This window comes from Nomia melanderi, chromosome 10 (genome assembly GCF_051020985.1).
Source record: "Nomia melanderi isolate GNS246 chromosome 10, iyNomMela1, whole genome shotgun sequence".
Classification (NCBI taxonomy): domain Eukaryota; kingdom Metazoa; phylum Arthropoda; class Insecta; order Hymenoptera; family Halictidae; genus Nomia; species Nomia melanderi.
In genome coordinates, this window is record NC_135008.1 from 9,938,587 (window position 1) to 9,958,469 (window position 19,883).

Consider the following 19,883-nt stretch of genomic DNA (forward strand, 5'->3'; position numbering starts at 1 on the left):
GTCCGTTTGATGATCCATTTTCTCCAAATTTGATGCATTTTTGCAAAATGTGTCAGCAAATTTTCAGACACGGTCCCTTAAAATTTTCATGGAAAAGGATTGTTACACCATGCTACAAGGTTAAGATCGTTATATTCCTTTTAAAATTTTTGTTCTTATTTGAGAACTGGATAAAGAAAAGCATAAAATTTTGTCATAACCCTGCTCAAAGGAATAATGAACAAAATCAAATTATGACGGTATACTTTGACACGTCTGTGTGAATATTTTTTTGTTTTCTTTTTTTACTTCCTCCTCAATTACAATTATGACATTTCATAAAACACTCATGTTTCGGTAATTTCAAATTCCCACGAGGTATTTTATGATTAAATGTTGTTAATAGTAATTTTAATAGACATATTAACGCATTGATATTACACTCTAGTCCATACTAATTGTAAATATAGAGAATTATTAATCATTTTCTTTATGACAATTCATTAACTGTAATACCTGCACGTATACAATTCTATATATTTGAAAAATATTAATTTTTATATTGTAACTAAACAGTAGATGTTTATGAATTTATTTTTACGAGTTCATTTAATAAAATTCTAAATAAACTCATAGTTGTAAGTGGTGTCACTGTATACTTGGGATTAAAGTATTATAATTTATTCGCGAATACATTAACGTAATTAATTAACGGAATAAAATAAATAATATATTAATAAATTAATACCTAGACGCAGTATTTGCACTAACGTGTTGTTTTCAGCTTAATATTATTGTAATACTTAACAAAAGGAGGTGAATAAATAAAATTCATACAACAATTTGTATTTCAGTTTGTGGTTTATTATTGCGTTACTTCTGCATACAAAATAATGAATAATACCATTTTGTATGTCAAACGACGCTTATTCGACACTCGATAGCTGTACAAATCGCGTCGAAAGTTATCTTCTTCTAGATTCTATGTATTTCGGTATAAAGATTTCCAACGAACACATGTTTGTATGTTATGTAATTACTCTCTATCCCGATTTACGATATATTCAACATTTACGTATATTTTGTATCGCCTACGCGTGTAACACACAACAAGTTTAACGCAAAAATTGTCAGGAAATCTTTCAACAATTCATTATTTGGCCTCGTCTGTAATTTACAGCAGGCAAAGATAGAGCTGTTGAGTCGAAAATATTGCGTTTTACTTAAAATAGGTATAAACAATAACAGTAACGTACGTTTTATAGATTTGCATACAAATTTGTCCACTATCGGCTGTATCAGAACGACAATAAATTACAATTTGAATCTGAACAAAAATATAAATCAGCATTTACATATACGAAATATAGAACTTGATATTTCTTCACGAAATTGCTGAATACAGTAGTCTGTACCGAAATCACTTGTTATTAACACGTTCATACCGGCGCTGTAATTCACACTCTTTCCCATCTGACGGCTGAATTCCTAAAATTGATGAAAATATTGAAATTATCAATAAGTAAATTAATTTTCAAATATATGGAAATATTTTCTAATTACCACACCATTTGACGAACCACATATTTGATGGTACACGCCGTCTAATATGATATCTTACTGTGAGCCATCGGTGGTACACGCCGGTGTGAACGTGTTAAACTTTTTAAACTGTGAACAATTTCAGAATTTTTAAAAACAAGGATAAATTATGCTTGTGAAAATGATAGAATTTTTACATTATTGAAATTGCATAATCTAAAATAAGTTTGTGAAAAGTGATGAATAATTTCTTATTGATATTAAAAAACGTGTGAAACATTTCTTACAATGTTTCTCTTATGAAAATATTCAACAAATTTAACATATATATTTGCACATAATTTTTTTGTACTTATAGCCGATAGTGTACATGCACAATATTTTATAATATCAACAACTACACTTACGAGCTACTTAGTAATTAATTCCTTAAGAGTATAGTAAAATATATATAGTATACGCTATTGCTTGATCTGAGGTAACTCTCAATAACACGCTATTGTTACATTTATTTGTTCGCTATTTATAATATAATTATTATGTTTACTTTTATTGTTTCATTACTATTATTATTATTATTTTATTATTATTAGGCCGAATTCATTGCTAGAAAAAAATAAAAAATATATAATTACTTTAGAATAGAGAAGTACGATAACAAACATGAATAATATACTATACATGAAACAAGAAATCAGAAAACAGAATTTCATTGCGTTTGGACAAATTCTTTTCGTTTCATTCAAGATACATAATTTACATCACATGTATAGTACCGTAGGAAAGTAACGAGACGGTAAATTCTATTAATTCAGAAGAGATTCCTATTTTCACAAATGTTAGAAATGATAAAATGAAATGTAAATACCTAAATCTATAAGGAAGCGTAGAAAATTATGCTGCGAAACATCTGAATAATAATGAGATATTAATTTTTATGTATAATAACTTCGAAAACGTCACACTGATGTATTGTTGATTAAGTGGTTTTAAGGTGTGCATGGAAATGCATCGCTCTGCTTAAAGCAAAAACTGAATACGGAATTCGATATTGGCAATGTTTCGGTCAAGTGCTTGTATAAAAAGTCATTGTAAAAAATTTATGTGTCTAGTAATAAATGAAGCTCGTAAACATTCTTTGCATATAATTAATGATTACTTACAAAAGTTATTCGAAATGTTGAAATTTTTGTACATTATGTTCAAAATTCATTTGTTCACACAGTTAAGTGTTTCTTCTGTATTTTCAAATAATTGTTCACACTGCATTTTATGGTTTTCCGATTATAAAGATTTTTAAAAATTTCAATTAAAACCTAGCGTTCCTTTTATAAGGAGACACTTTGTAAAATTCATTTTTAGTGCGAGTGTCCGGAAAGAATTTAAGTAAAATTTCTCAATGCTATTATATAAATGTGCAAATGGTTGTTACGAATATAAAAAGTCATGGAATATAGTAGAATTTAAATAATAAAGTTCAAATGACAATAATTTTTCTAATAAAGAAGAAAAGGACAATACTACAGGTGCAAACGAAATTTGTTCTTTCTTCGAAAGTGTGTGACAGGTGAATACACAGGAAGAAATAAATAAAAAGTGTCTTACACGTGTATTGTTTGCTTCTCACAGTCTCATTACTTTTTTCGTCGAAGTTTGTATACAGAACGACGAATTTTAATCTATAAAATATTTTATTATAGAGGGCATGATTAATTACAAAGTAACTAAATATAATTTGTATGTAACAGAGACAATGTTCATCAAAATAAGTAAAAAAAAATTGGTCATTAGCGGAAATTTGATAGATACATACGTTTAAATTGATGTATATTCAAAATACTTAATTGCATTTATAAAGTAAAATTCATCATCCTGTATAGAAGATAAAATTGCACGATGTATTTACAGAGCGAATTATAGAAGTAAAACAGTGAACGAAACTATGCGCAGGTATAAAGGGATTCGGCAGTCAATTGCAAGTAATTACGCAGTGCACATTTGCAATCAGCTCATTACACTTGTCACTTTGTTACGAACGAGTGATTACAATTGTACAACAAGATTGTATTTCTTCAGCGTTAAAACTACACGGTGTACATTTTTACGCCACTCGGTAATGCTCAATTCGCACTACACATTTGGTTTTCACTTCATTATTAATTGTTAACGCAGTTGCATATGAACACGAAAATTTGAATAATTCGAAATACGTGTCACCGTGAAAAGTGAATAAATCATAATTTCCTAACTGAAATGCAATAACCATAAAAATATTTCTTTCTATTCATTTTTCCCCGTCAATTTGTATCTAGTATCAAAGTTGTAATATAACAAAAATATATTAAATTTGTAATTATTTGTATAAGGAATGAATAAGAAACGAATGCACTTTTGGTAAAACATGAAAATACTTTGAACAATCACAATGTTATATACCATACGATTGATCGATGAGCCACAGGAATGGTTCGTGGATTTCGTTTCGCCTTTTAAACTATTAAGATGTGTTGGAAGTTATTTATTGCACAATCCTCAGTAACGTTCAATCGTTAGGTTTCATTTGCCTCGATCCCTTTCATTGAACCTTCCTCCCGTTTACATTTGACTTCTGCCTTTGACTTAATTACGACCCTGCATCGTGCTAAGAAAGGAAGCAGCTTCTTCTGATAATATTGTCGCAGAAGACGTGTACGCTGATTTTTTTATATTAGTGTCAAAGAAGAGTACACTTTTCCCCAGTGTCGTGGGGGTGCGCCCGCAGAGGTTGCGAGGGTGCAGACGTTGGTGAGGGTGGTCTGCCTTCAACTGCTTGGATCCCCTTCATTAATTCTCGAAATACCTGTTGGTAGGTATGAAATAACCATATTACATAAACATAACTTTATTCTTTATGTCTGTAAAACAAACAAGTAATCATACTAATTCTTAGAGGTCATACCACATTAAGAGTATGCAAAGACTCTGGTTAACCAATGAAAAGCTCTTATATATTGTCGAGAAGGATATAATATTGATATTTCATAGAATTTTAACAATTAAAATCAAAGTTCAATTTACATGCTTATGTTATATAACTACATTATTTGGTATAATTTAGAGTTCAAATGTATTGATAATGATCCTCGCTATTATAAAACTTTTTTTAGTTTCTAATTAAAACGTAATTTAAGTTTTGAACTCTTGGTGGAAATATACATAATTCAATTAAAATCAATTATTACAAAAAACGAATCTCATTCACTATAAAAGTATTAATCTTTGAGCAATTGATTTTTACACTAAAAAATGTAAACATCGGCCAATAGAAAATTATTCATTATTTTTCATATAAATGTTCACTTCTAGGACATAGTCATGAACTGCAATGAAAATTTAAATTTAACAATGTACCTCGAAAATCAAATTTAAATTTAAATTTATGTTTGACAATGAACCCCGAAAATCGAATTTAAATTTAAATAGGCGTACATTGTTGTTAACCTCTCCTCTGACTATAGTCATTGATGCATATTAAATAAAATATTATAACATAGAGCTAACTAGCATTTTCCAACTAAATTCAAATTGTTTTAATATCAACAATATTATAATGGAAATATCGTCAATGAATTGAAAATAAAAACAAAATAAAATATGAATTACATTCATATTAAATGAAGTTATATTTACTTTTGTATTAGTCAATGAATATGTACATAATTATTATTTAATGAAAATTTGCATTCAAGTCTCGACGATCACGTATAAATTTACATAATTGTCGAGTGCGATAAGATTGTATTTTTTTATAAAATTTTAACATTTATACTAGTCTAATAAAGTATTTTTAACAGTGTCGATATTTCAAAACCGTGAAGGAAAAATCACACAATATAGAAATTTGTGGTTGCAATTTGAATCTGTGTCACAAATTGGGTGATCGAGTGTTTTACTTTATTTGACGGTGCATAGGTGGCGCAAACTTAGCGAAGCCGCCAAATTTTTCATTTGCTTCCATCATGTGTTCGTTTTGAATGTTACAACAGTATATATTCTTGATTGAACGCACATTGAATACATGTTTTTTGGGATATAACAGTTAGTTGTTTACAAAAGATTTACGTATCTAATTTTGTACTTGTCATGGCTTCCAAAAATAAGTAAGTGTTTACATTCCAAATTTGTTACGTTTCATTTGCGGTCACCACACGTCATTTTACATTTGATGTTTCTATATAAAGAATAATAACAAAAGTTAGCATTTAATAATGTTTGTATTTTGTATTTAATATTCTCATATCGTTTTCTTCTTTTTGTCTTTGAAAACGGCTTTAAGAAAGTATGATTTGACATAAACCTTTGTATCTTTGCTAATAATACATATGTGTTTTTTGTTATATGATCAAGTTATTTTAACACACCCTTTTGTTTCAGAAATCTTAAATTGAAAACGAAAATATTTGATTTTGATAGTGATGATTCTTGTGAATTCATTATACCCTTCAAAAAGATGCGGAAAGGTCCAGTGGAAGAGACACAAATACAATTAAGTTCAAAATTGAACGATAATAACTCTATGAATAAAGTAAAACATAATATTGTATTAACCACTAATCGTGATAAATTTGAAAATACAGAGCGTTCAAATTTATTAAAACTAAATAAGCCTAAAGTAAATGAATCTCAGAATGTTGAAGTAATTAATAATAGAAATGAATCTCAGTTGAATGATAATGTCAATAGTAATTTAATAGAATCTTCAAAATCAAAGAAACAAAGCTTAGTTGATTTACCCCGTAATAACATATCTCAGAATGATAAAACTGAGATAATGCACAATCAAGAAATACAAAGTGAAAATAATGTAGATGGATATACATCCAATATTTTGGAAAATAAAGTAAAATTTCAAAAAGCTCTAAATTTTAAGGCTTTTGTTGTGAAAATAATGAATGGGTTGAAACGTACATTATTTAAATTTATATTACAAATGAATCATTTACAACAGAAAATTCTGAAAGATGAAATAGTGTCCCAACAAGATGCTAACAATTTGGTGTTCATTATTAGTTGTGTTCTTAGCAAGTTGAGGGAAGAAATCAATGAAAAAGAAAAGAATTTTACGAATTTATCGAAACTTGAAGAAACTATAATAAGTACCAATTTAAATAAAAATGATTCACAGTTACAAAATATGGTACCTTCAAGTTTTAACAATTCACATTTTTTTAAAAAACCATTCAGTATAGTAAAAAAAACCGTAGGAGATAATATAAATCATGTAGAAAGTAATTGCACACAGCTGAATTCAAATGATGGAAAAAAGAAAGATAATTTACCATTGAGAATCAGTATTACCTCTACTCCTACATCTCAGAATTGTAAAACGGATACTAGTATATGGAACAACCAAAGCTTTATATCTATTTTGAGTAGATTAAAAGAAATTACGATCATTAAGAAACCAGTAGAAAAACCTATTGGCAATTCCAAAAGCACAGAAAATAACAAAATGAATATGGATATTGTAAATCAAAAGCAAATTAATCAATATCCTGTTAGAATTGGCAGTCCTAAAATTGTTATAGCTGATCATACTGTCACCACCAAACAGGCCTCAATGAAAAACAAACGTACATTAAATAGAACTTCATCTCTATTATTGGATTGTGACAATCCTATAAATAATAATGTGAACAATAAATGCAGCATAACAAATTTGTATCCTGTAAGAAGTCATCATGTGCAACAAAGTTATAAAAACAAAACGAGTATAATAAATACAGATATGAATGAAGATGGTAGGGGATCAAGATCTTTACCTTCAAGTAATTACAGTTCAGATGATCAGACAGTTTGTAATCTTCAATCAACAAACCTACATCATTGTAATGTACATGGAGCAATTACAATAGACCATACCAACAATTTTTTTAATGAACATAGTACAAATAAGAATAGCACAGAAAATGTTCAAATGGATCAGGAAATATTATCATTATCTTCAAATGACTCAAGTATATTTTCTGCTTATATTATTCCTACTGAACTAAACAAGTTAAGCAAAAATTATTCTCGGAAAATGAGCTTAATGACAGTCAACAATAATAGAAATAAGATAGATAAAAAGTTGTTAATGACTTGTAAAGTATTAGTAGAGAAACATAAAATCTGATAAAAACATTAAACAAATTGACAATAAAATTAGTATGATGGATACAGTAAAATTGTTAAACTGTTCAGTACAATGAAAGTTATTTTTCATAAAACTATAACAGCATATTCTACGAATAAAAATAAAAGGGAAATATCATATACAGAAGCATAGTTCAAAAAATGTTTCAGTTAAAAAAATTATAATAAGAATACAAAACAACAATAGATCAATTTTCATTTGACAAAATCGTTCTTTAAAGTAGAATTAACATAAATAAATATCACCAATCTGTTTTTATATTGCACCCAACAAAAGTGGTTCGCTGTTTCGTATTCGTGTGTATTACATCGAAATAATTAGTGTAAGTTGAAAAGTATTACATAATTGTGTTTTACATATATAATTTTTATATATTTTTATACATTATATAATCATATATTATTATTTCCTTACATATTATTATATAATAGTATCTAATTAATAAGGTGATATAAGTGAGATGATTTTTTAGATTAATCAAATATTTTGGGTGATCAATACGATATTGTAAATAAATTGAATCTTTAAAGTAATAAATATGGCATGATATATTCAAGTAAAGCTTGATCTCACACGTACCTGAACAACGCGACAGTTAAATCTTGCACTACACTCAACGTAGCCACATTGCCAATGCTTTCGGACAAGATTGACGATGTCTCTGTACCTACTTCCGGAAGCTGCTGCGGGCGATAATTCGTCTTGCTTGTTTCCGACTACTAACAACGGTACACCTCTCATGTCTCGTGCTTCGTAAATTTGCTCCCGCAATGTTCTAATGTACTGCGAAACAAGAAAAAACGGTATTCTAAAGTGAAAGATAACAAAAATTAGTCTCTATAAGACACAGTTCTTGTTATCAAAGTATTTCTGCTCATATGTAATAAAAGGAATATTCGAAGAAGTGAATTAATTTTTCGTTGCATTTAATTTATTCGAAAGCTTCGGGAACGAAATATAATACAAACCCAGTGTGCAACTTTTTGTAAACTTCGGGATCATGGATAGTCTTGACTAGAACTTTCAACATTAAACCGAAGGGAAGGAAAATAACACTCGGACAGCTTTCGCAGAGACAGTTTCAATAATATTAAGACTTTGCGGTGTACAGTGAGTGTTACTGAAAATTGCACACCTTCGTATCTACGAAACTTCTGTTTACAAACTGTTTCCATTATGTAGTTTAGATTTAAATTATTTATATACAAATACATTAATGCATTTTTATTCAATATATGCCTAACAATTGCTATTTAGAAGTTATACTTATATAAGATGTATTTAACATATTTGGAAATAACGTACCAAAATCGTTAATTGAAAACCTTATAGATTGATAAAACTAGGAAACTCCTGATATTATTCTATCTAACAGTTAGCTATACCATTTCTTGTTTCATTCAAATGTTTTACATAATTGAAAGTATTAAATGATTATTTTCATAGACATATTTCATAGATTACAAATCTATTTTATTGGCATAGAAGCATGTTATTTGCATGGATGACAATAACTGAGACTTTGGTTTTTAAAATTTACATTTCGTAACATAGTGTACATACCAGATACATCGTCTTTCGCGATCTGGGTCGCTCAAAGTCTTATCCACAAACTTAATAATTCGAATTTTTAAATTATTCCTCAGGATATATGCGATCGAATTTTCTAAACATGTTTTGTAGAATTTCTTTCCGAGTCCTTCGGTCTGTTAACCGCTCAATTAAATCAGATAAACGAGGTTCTATTGTAGTTCGAAAAATATGCTGTATCAGTTAAGTATAGCATTTTACATACCTGAAACGTATCCTGATTGCTGAGATCGAATACGAGCACATAGGCGTTCGCACTTCGCAGGCCGCAATAACGGAAGTCCGTCCATTCGAGGTGTGAGTTGACCGGAAAATACGGTATTGTCGGTAGATCCGTGATTTTTAGTTCGTACAGTCGGTCAGCGAGTACCACACTCGGATAGAAAGTCTCCCTGCGTTCGGTTGGCTTGTATTCCTCGGAAAATTCGCTCCACACGAATTGCTGTAACGCACAAACGATGGAACACCGGTAACACTTTCCCGATCCAAGCAATTTGCGTTTGTTGACAGATAGGAAAGCAATTGCTTTAAAATTTTCGCACGCATCGACGGCCTATTCGAATATTTCCACTGGTAAAACTCGGTTTATTGAAACTAGTGAATTTCAGTCAGCTATTGTAATAGTTTTAAAATATACTACATAAAAAATTTTTGATTAAATAATCTAAGAAATGATCGATAGTTTATTCGAAAACTATTTATTCTGTAATTATTATTATATAGAACAGGATGTTAAGAATAAATAGGTCATTATGAGCTGAAATTGGCATCGCAGTGTCAAAGCGAGTTTATTGTTTATTTTAAAAAATATTTAGTATTTATTGTTTGGTATTTTTTAATAATATTCGTAACTCGCAGTTAAACTTTATTTCTATCATTTTAGTGCACTTATCATTGAATAAATTATTATATTTCGCATAAATATTCATATCCTTTTGTATACTGATAATACGTCATGATAGATTATTTTAAACACGACTTTTCATTGCAAATATTTTTCCTTGAGAATTGTTTCTATTTTATTTGATTCGTTATTTATATTATCACAGAGTGTGTTGGAAAATTATTTAAATCGAGCAAATTGGAATGTGTTCTCTGTAACAGAAGAACTGGATCAAATAAACAAAACGTAATATGGAAATGTAATTTTTCATTAATATCTCATATATTTTCCATTTCCAAATATTTAATTTTTCATCAGCTAAAAAAAAGTAATAAACTAAAAAACTACGACATTGAACGAAATGTCCCATATATTGCCGATTAAACATTCTACAACTCTTTTCTGTGACTTCTCATTTCCTCGGCACTCGACAGTTGCCATCTATAACCGGAAATTCTTTCCGGAAATGAAAGGAAGTCATTCGCGTCTTATGCAGCAGCGTTCGTTACTACCAGATTGAGAATCTTTGGCTTCCTTTTATAGCTAACGAATGAGGCGATTTTACAATTTCATGGTTTGTAATTTACAGTGTAATTAAATTTTGATTTCCTTTAAGCTCATGTGTCTCAAATAAAAATGTTTTCATGCGCATTTTACGGTTCATGTAAAACCACAGTAAACCATTAGCCCGTACTAGATAACATCGATATTCAAAGGAGAATTAGGCTGTCATGTATTTAGAACACATATAAAATTATCAGAAGCTATAAAAGTTACAATTTTATACAGATTGTTCTTTGCACGAATTATAAGTAAATTCTTTTATTAGATTTTTTCTGACTTTTGCACGTTAGTTAACAGTATCCATTTTATCACTCAGTTTTTGAAAAATTCTGTAAAGTGAACAAAGATGAAATACTTGTGCTGAATTTGATAATGAAATTCAATAATAAATAGTGAATAATTTAGTAGTAATTAGTAATGTCAATAGAATAATGGGGCAATCCTTTGTTAATGAAAATATAATTGATTTCTTAATTGAGAATCGCAAGAGTCATTAGTATTTCAGCTCTGTTAATGCAGGTTTAAGACATTATAAACTAGGAATCTTGAACATCTGCATATTGGGTAGAAATGAACGTAGTCTTGACACATAGCCTATTACTGAGCAGTCGATGCTCAGGAATCCCGGAACAATATACGCAAACTTATAGCGGTGAGTTCTCTTCATACCATCACTCCCACACTTCTACTATTATCAGCACACAACCACCAACAGAAGCATCACCGTTAACATTCAAACTATTTACAATACAATGCAGAGTATTATTGTATTATAATAAGGATATAAACATTTTATTCAGGTCACAAAATACTTGTTACACAGAAATCACATCTGTTACACCAATTAACACTTGTTAATACAAATATAAAGAATAATTAATTAAATCAATCGAATATTAATTGTAGAATTATCTTTTTAAACAGGTATTTATTGCAGACAAAGCAATTAAACACAAATGGTGTAATTCTCATTACCATTTGGTCTTAAGACTTGAAAACATAAAAAGATTAATATTTTTTAATGAAACAATAAAGTTATTGTTAGATAAATAATCCAACTGCATAATTAAAACACATTTTTTATTTGTCATGCTATTTTTTATTTCCGTTAATTTTGGAACTGAAGCTAAGCTAAGGAATAGCAAAATTTAAAAGTATTTATTTTTCAAACTGACTCTAGAGAGATTTTAGATAAACAAAATTGAATTGTCTAGATGTGGAATTTTTCAAATATAAATAACAATTTTAAGCTATGTATGATGAAAAAAGAAAATTATCAATAGGTACAACAATAGAAAAAGCTATCATATTGGTGTGGTGGCGCCCTAGCGCATTGGTGATCAGATTGATACTGATAGTATCGATGATATTCGAAGAAGAGCAAAGTATTCTATGAATGGTATCGAAGGGGATCAATTTCCGATACCGATACTTTTTGGAATGATACCAAATCAATACCAGTACTATATCAAATCTATAATGGTTTTATTCTTTACGAAGCTATCGACATCCGTGTGATACCTAACGATATTTCCAATACCCATTTGACATATAACGAATTTGTCGATATTCGTTCAATAATTCTCTCTTGAATGTCGCTCTTTGTATGTATAAAACAGTATTTTTCGATTTTTCCTATCTAAATTATGGCAAACAGTCCCATGAAAAGTGAATGTACTTTCTTAGATATGTAGGTATATTTGCAAACATCTGCATATAGTAGAGCCTCAATTATTCGAACCAATTGGAATCAAGGCAGAAAATCTGGTAATTGGGATAATTTAAAATGTAGTATATAGTAACTAAAATACTAATTAATTATCGAAGAAATGCTTTACAGTAACAGCATATATTTATTAGATTTGTACGAACATGGTACATATACTCTCTTACATAAATAAAAAAAGATAAATATGTACATAATAATTATATACATGCAATTCAGTTTTTAAAAGTAAGGTTTTTTTTTAAATAATCTCTAATTTATTGTAGTCATTGAAAACTGTCTCTTCTTCGCGTAGTTTTTCTTATAAGTAATAACAAACATTTTTCCAATACTTTACATGCAATTTGTTTTATTCAAGTTTAACACAATTTTTACCGAAGGTGTCAAAGCACATCCTTTAAAATTTTCACTGAAAGGTGTTGTCTAAGTTTAATCATTTATGCTAACTTTACTTTTTGACTTTTCTTATAATGAATATAAAGTTAATTTAGTAGTATATGTTTTTATTAAGTAGTTTATTTTATTAAATTATTATATAGTTAATTCATTAAATTATATTAAGTAATTTATTTATTTGTAATAGAATTTATTAAATTACGTCTTGGTGAAAATAGGTATATACAGAAGAGCAGTGAAAATAGTGTTAAAGATCTATTGTTATTAACGAAAGATACTTCAGATCCGTAGAATTATGTTTTATCTGTTAGTTCTCACGATGCCATTGGGAATAGCGACGATTCGGATAATCGAGGCTCGGATAATTGACGCAGAACTGTATTTGTAGTTTGTTGATAATTACGTACGTGTACATTGGGAGTTTATCTTCTGCTAAGGATATACACGTTAGTACAATGGGTAAGATCTAATTACTTGCGAAACCAAATTGAGCATGCTAACGTTTCCGTTAATCGGACCTAGAATTCTGAATTCAAATTCATTTCAAGATCATGATTACATCACATCGTTGACCTTGTTTTGGCGGTAATTACAACGGTACGAAGTTAGAATAAATGGAAATATGTTGTTAGAAATTCTAATTGCGCGAATTATTTTTCTCAGTTTATCTGGTTTATAATTCACAAGTTCGACTGTCGTGTTGTGCATGACATCTGATTTCGAACTATAACCTGTCAAATTAATATGGGACAAATGCTTAAATGATACTATACTATACTAGTTTAATTTTTGTTGGTTTGTGCCGTTTGTAAATTGGTAGTCTAGTAATTGCCCATTTATGAATATTTTTCATTCGTTCAATTTTAAAACACTCTTGTAAGGGAAAGTTGAAAAAAAGCAATTAGTCAGGAATATTATCGTATGTATGTAATTTTATATCTTTGATAGTTTTTAAATAAAATACTAACGATAATTGATATATTGCAACTTATATTCATTTGTATTGAAACTTACTATGAAAATTGATTAATTTCTTTATAAGTAATTGAATAACTGTGCGTAAGGTACTAACTGTACGATCAAATATCAATTTTACTGTAACAAAGCATACTAGATATATTAATTTGATTGTAGTGTTTTTATTCAGGAGCATAAAAACTGTATTCACGTGTGGACTGTACTCATTTGTGGCCAACAGTAGTTAAATTAATTATACCGTTAAGCATAGCATTTCTCACTTTATCATTGCAAATAACTTTTACGATGCAGCATAATGTACTTCCTAATGGATAATTTAGCTAATCTTACTCTCTAATTGAAGTATCCTCTTCAATCAAATGTTCTTCCATATAATAAAAACTTTTGTCGATCGGAGATTATTAAGCTTCACTCGTTGAAACTCGTTTAATGTGGACCAGTTCCGATGACTCTTTCGAATTTTACAATCATGTGATTAAAATTTAGGAATAATTTCAACCATATTTCTCTTCTTTAAAGAAATTAATGATATCTTTAAATCCAAATTAATTTTAAAGCATCACTTGATGTTCTGTTTTTACCAAAATTACATTATTAAAGTACACGAAGTGTTAGATGTAATATAAACTATTTGCAATTTTTAGAAATTTAGAAATAAAACTACGAAAAAAAATAAATAAATTAAAACTTTGATCAAACACATATCGACTTGTATTAGTTTACTGATTTAATACAAAGGATTGTATATTAAGTATGAAGTTAACATATAAGTATTGTGAGTAAAATATTATTATTAAAAATTTTTTCATGTTTTATATTACTTATAGCTCGTATGGACAATTAGGTGTGTTAGTAGATGAGTATTAATAGATTCATACTAACAGATTTAAATTGTATGAAAATCTGAGTGCACTGCAGGAAATATTATGGCAAATAGGTACAAATACGTTCGGAGATATATTTGGTATTGCATATCTGTTAAATTAAGTACATCGATGTAATTATGCATATACGGTACTCACCCTAATTATGCTGGACTTTCCCACCCCAGGTGCACCGAGAAACACAACTTTGACACGATCCAGAGTGTCTGCGGGGCTTTCTTCCTCTTTCGATCCGCTCTCAGCGTTTTCACAGGTTATTGACTCGCCTCCTCTTCTTTCCAAATAGTCCAGGTCGAGCTCTACGAATGATTTACACATTCTATGATTTAAAGGGACAAGATGAAAGTTTTATACTTGGGAAAATATTTCCTTAAATTAATAAAAAGAGTAATTTCTTATTCAGTGAAGAGATTCCTTTAACACACTACAGAATATTTGTTGACGAAAAATCTTTCTTAGTATCTTTATTTTCTAATTACAAAAGATTGTTTTAAATCACTCCACTAATATTCTTAGAATGATATGTTTAACTTGCTTTTTACAAATCAAATTTTTAGTGCCCAATGCTTAAACATATACTATAGGAAATATGTCAATTTTTTTGTGTCTCAATTATTTTTATTTTCATTATCTAGTATAATAAGCGACGATTAAGGTCTTGCTAGAATAATAATGCAAGTGATCCTTAGCGCATACCAATGTATTCCAGTGTATAGTGATAACTTGTATAGTTATTTTCGTGAGGATACATTAACAAATTAACGCTTGAAGAAACTTTTAATTAGAGAATTATGGTACAATTATTTAAAGCGTCATAATATTGCGCTCGGCATTTTTGAAAGACATTAAATAAATGGAAAATGTTCTCTGAGTGTTTGGTTATGAAATTTAATTTGTTTTGTACCATTCCATTTTCTGTAATGGAACATGTACATTCTTAAATAGAAAACAGAGTGAAGCATAATTCTCGAAAAATCTTTTTTTAACTAACACTTTAAAATGTACCTATTTTTATCAAGGATTTCAATAGTATAGTTTATTTATTCCGGGCATTTTTGAACATCAGTTTATGCATTTATTAAACAGTGCTTATTTTTTAAGAATATTTAAAGTTCCATTTCATTTTAACTTGTATACTTATTTTATATTAACTTCATATGTTTATTTTTGGATTCCACCTCAAAAGAAATTTCGAACATCGATTATGTATTATATTGTTTACAGACGATAAGCGAACTTGTGAAACCATTTACGTTGTCAACAAGACAACAATTAAATTATATGAAACGAAATATGCCAACTGCTGAGTTGGTGTTCTTCTTTGGATGTTTCTAATAGTAATTTTACTACAGAATGAAAGAAATTTTCCTATTCATTTAACATACATGAACATTTTCGTGAGCTACCTTCGCACCATTTTACAAAAAAAATCAATTATTTCAAAGATACCAGCTTAAGGAATTTGATTCGTTTTTGATGCTGTCTATCAACTTTAAATATTGGTTACCTACTTTAGAACTTTGCGTGAACTTTCTATTGACGGGCCAAGTCAATATTTTTACCCATGACCTACAAAGTGTTTCCTTTCTTTCGATTTAAACTGGTGCCATTTTCAGCTGCGCTGATCGAAATGTTATATTTAATCCATATTTTATGTGTTCGTTTGAAAGCTGGCCAAGTTAATAATTCTGCGCTGAAATGGCCGTGAAGATGTGCTTATGTGTATATGTATATAATGTCTGAAAATAAGATAGTATATGGAAGAATATAAAATAAGAATGAAACAGTTCAACGGGATTATAACCTAGAGTTAGTTTCTTGCGAAGAATAACTTTTCCAATCCAATTCTTTGATACTAGTACAGAATAATCGGGAGAATTGTTCAATGTTTTATTCATTAAAATCACGTATCCTAGTATGTACCATAAAACTCTATGCATACGGCAACGAGTAAACTTGTTGAGAGAGCTGTCTAGATGATCGTTCATGGAAGTGACAAGTAGGTATTTAAGTCAATGTAGAAGTGGTCCAGGTGTAGTACGAGTAGATTCGATTATCGATTGCGAATTTCTAAAGGTACTCTCAATGAAGGAGATAAATTCTTATTGTAAAATCGGACATTTTTAGCCGCTAAAATTTAAGAACATTGCATAAAATATGGAGTATGTACAGTCTTGGGACTGGATTATACATAAATAAGAAAATTATAACTAAAAGTATCTAAATGAAATATATATCAATGTTTCATTTAAACATACATAATTAAGATTACATACATATTTATGATTTTTCAATCATTTCAACTTAGAAATTGAAATAATGAAAAACAATCTAGTTTACTGCTCTGTTATTTTCTTTATCAAAAAACATGCCTTCCCAGCAAAGGTTATTTTTCACCAAAGAAACGGTCATGAGTATTTCAATCTAATATAAATGGTTCCTCACATTGTTAGTAATCGTGTTGCAATTCGTCTGTTCTAATACTTTTTATCACGCAGAGCCGTCTAACGCAACGATTCTCAATTAATATAATTTTGTGCGTTTCACAAAAGCATCATTCATTCCATTCATGGCAGAGGTAAATATCAAAATAACAGTTATTAATTATTAACTACTACAGTTTCCATACCTCACACTGTTATCTAATTAAAACTCACATTATCAATCAAATTCATTTATCTGCATTCAAACAGTGCGACAGTGCCAAACAAAAATGACCAGTGGCACCTAACATACTAATTGCAAGAACATGTTCGTAGCACTTAAAAAAAAAACAATTCGTTTCAAAGGAATCCCTATCAAAAACAAATGCCTCTTATTGGTTACGTGGCTATTAACCCTTTCGTTCCTGACTATATATCTTTTTTAAAATGAATTTTGTGAAAGAAAACTTACGGCTGCGCACTAATCAACCAAAACACACCTACTGGCAGCTGATTAGCACTTAAGCTGTCAGCCATAAGCAAAGATTCCCAAGTGGTACAATTTTTTTTTATCTAAGCAGTTTCTAGCTTTCCGGTAATTTCAAATGTTCGTGGAACCTATGTGTACCGTTCGAAACAGAAGGGTTAACACAGAAGCTTGTTTTACGGTGTACGTCACGAATACTGCTGATTTGTTACCTAGCAACCGTCTATTTCCTTGCAATGATTGCATAAAAACCGGATCGTTTTCTTTGCAGGAACGATCCATCGATAGGGAATCGGGAAAAACGCGGAAAGCGTCGCACCTGCGACGAACCCGTGGCCCGGCAACCTCCGCGGTCGAAGCTCGCAGCCCGACTGACTCCGGTACTCCAGAGCAGGACCAACTCCAAGGTGCGATCAGCGACACTGATTGACACGTATGTATACTCGAAAACCACTGACTCCTTTAACCCTTCGCACCCGAAACCTTTTTCGCTGTGTGTTCATCGCTTTTCAATGAAATGTCGATACTATGTTTTACAGTTAATGTGGATATAAATAATACGCGAATCAAGGGATGAGACTATTCTATTTCGACATTTCGTGTACGATTACGGTAGGTACTCGGTTAACCCTTTCACCCCAGCAGGCTCACAATGAGATTTGATCTCCATGGATGAATCGGGTCACTTACGAATAGATACAGACGTGTGAAACGTGTTATTGACAAATGTTTTGTTGAAAACATAAAATAATAATGTATAAAACACTGGGTCCAGTGTTACTGAAAACACAGCTTTTTGTCTATTAAAGTACATTGTTTTTACGAACACGACAGTCATTTAAGGACGTGCATATATATTATATGTTCTTCGTACATGATCATACACTTTTCGAGAAGAGGTTTCTCGGAGCGAAAGGGTTAATCTCGTTGCTATTTTTCGCGATGTATAATAGATAATTTAGAATCTTGATAAAATTGGAACTTAATGGTTCGGTTTCTTAGATTGTACCTTGCAATATGTGCAATCGAATATTACAAATATATATTGAAAAATTAGTTTGATGTAAAATCTGATCGAATAATCCAGGTTCTATTGTACATTGTGTATATTTTAATACTGAATATTGAACTTTATGTGATGTATAGATCAGATTATCGTATATTTTATCGTATTATTTTTGAAAAATCTGTATGATATATATAAATGTTGTAAGTAATTGGGTTGGACGGAGAGGGAAGAGTGAACTAGGATGCGATATGTCATTACGTTACTCAAAAATTGACAGAAAATTATAATAGACCGCAGATTTATATGCACAATTAAAATTTCTCAATGTAAATTGGAGAAATAAGAATTAAGTAGCAATTGAATTTTTCTCGTAAGAATTTCAATAAGGTGGAAACGAAATAATTTTTAAGTAGAAATTAATTCTTAACTTCTTCTAAACATTTTTCTAACCGGTGTTTTATGCACTCGTATTTAGTATGGATGCATAAAAATTAGTCAACTAATAATTGATATTTATAATTTCTAGAAATTTTAAATATGACGCCTGAAATCCATTAAGTTGGTTGAGTTCAGTGAATTTAGTGTTAGTGCCTCTACTGTGAACATAATTAATTTTACCGATATTCAAGACTAATTAGTTAATGACTCACTCCAGTAATAATTTTCTAATTAATTTGCAAGGGAAGTTCTGTGCCTTGAGACCTTTTAATTTTTCTAAAACGTTATTAATTTGAAGAGGGATTAAAAAAAGTGTTATGGGTAATATAATGATTACCAATTGATTTTCGTGCAGTAGCTGACACTAATTCATTATAGACCTTTTATTATTATTGAACTTATGTAGTAACTATTTTTCTGTCCTACTATTTTCATTATTATTGACATATCTTTACTATTTAATAATTTTTCACTTTCTATAGAAGCTATTTTTAATATGAATGAACAAAATTAACTTTTTGCTCTTCAATATGTATATTATGTACGTAAATAATTTTGGAATATTAATAATATAGATTTAATACCCTTCTTTAACTTTGTTAATTATGCGTACATATTTTACGTTTCAACAATAAATGATCACATTACATGGTAACCACAATTGTAATTAGCACATATTCCATCATAAGCATAATTAAATTAATCGTTATCAATTCATATACCAATGATTAAGCAATATCTGACTATAATTAATAACCGTGATTTTGAAACAGTTGAAAATTATAAGACTTCTTAACAATTTTGATAGA

General features: G+C 29.5%; 2 protein-coding genes across 2 annotated transcripts; one reads left to right on the plus strand and one right to left on the minus strand.

Annotated features, from left to right (window-relative positions):
• Nucleotides 1-821: 821 nt before the first annotated feature.
• On the minus strand, nt 822-18,008 carry LOC116429804 (ras-like protein family member 10B). Its single transcript, XM_031983146.2, has 5 exons — nt 17,840-18,008; nt 14,856-15,016; nt 9,492-9,728; nt 8,276-8,479; nt 822-4,360 (listed from the first exon to the last, which is right to left on the minus strand). The coding sequence occupies exons 1-5, from the start codon at nt 17,907-17,909 to the stop codon at nt 4,235-4,237; spliced, it is 798 nt and encodes a 265-aa protein (XP_031839006.1). The 5' UTR covers nt 17,910-18,008; the 3' UTR covers nt 822-4,234.
• LOC116429795 (uncharacterized) lies at nt 5,492-8,345 on the plus strand. Its single transcript, XM_031983129.2, has 2 exons — nt 5,492-5,660; nt 5,935-8,345. The coding sequence occupies exons 1-2, from the start codon at nt 5,644-5,646 to the stop codon at nt 7,673-7,675; spliced, it is 1,758 nt and encodes a 585-aa protein (XP_031838989.1). The 5' UTR covers nt 5,492-5,643; the 3' UTR covers nt 7,676-8,345.
• Nucleotides 18,009-19,883: the final 1,875 nt, after the last annotated feature.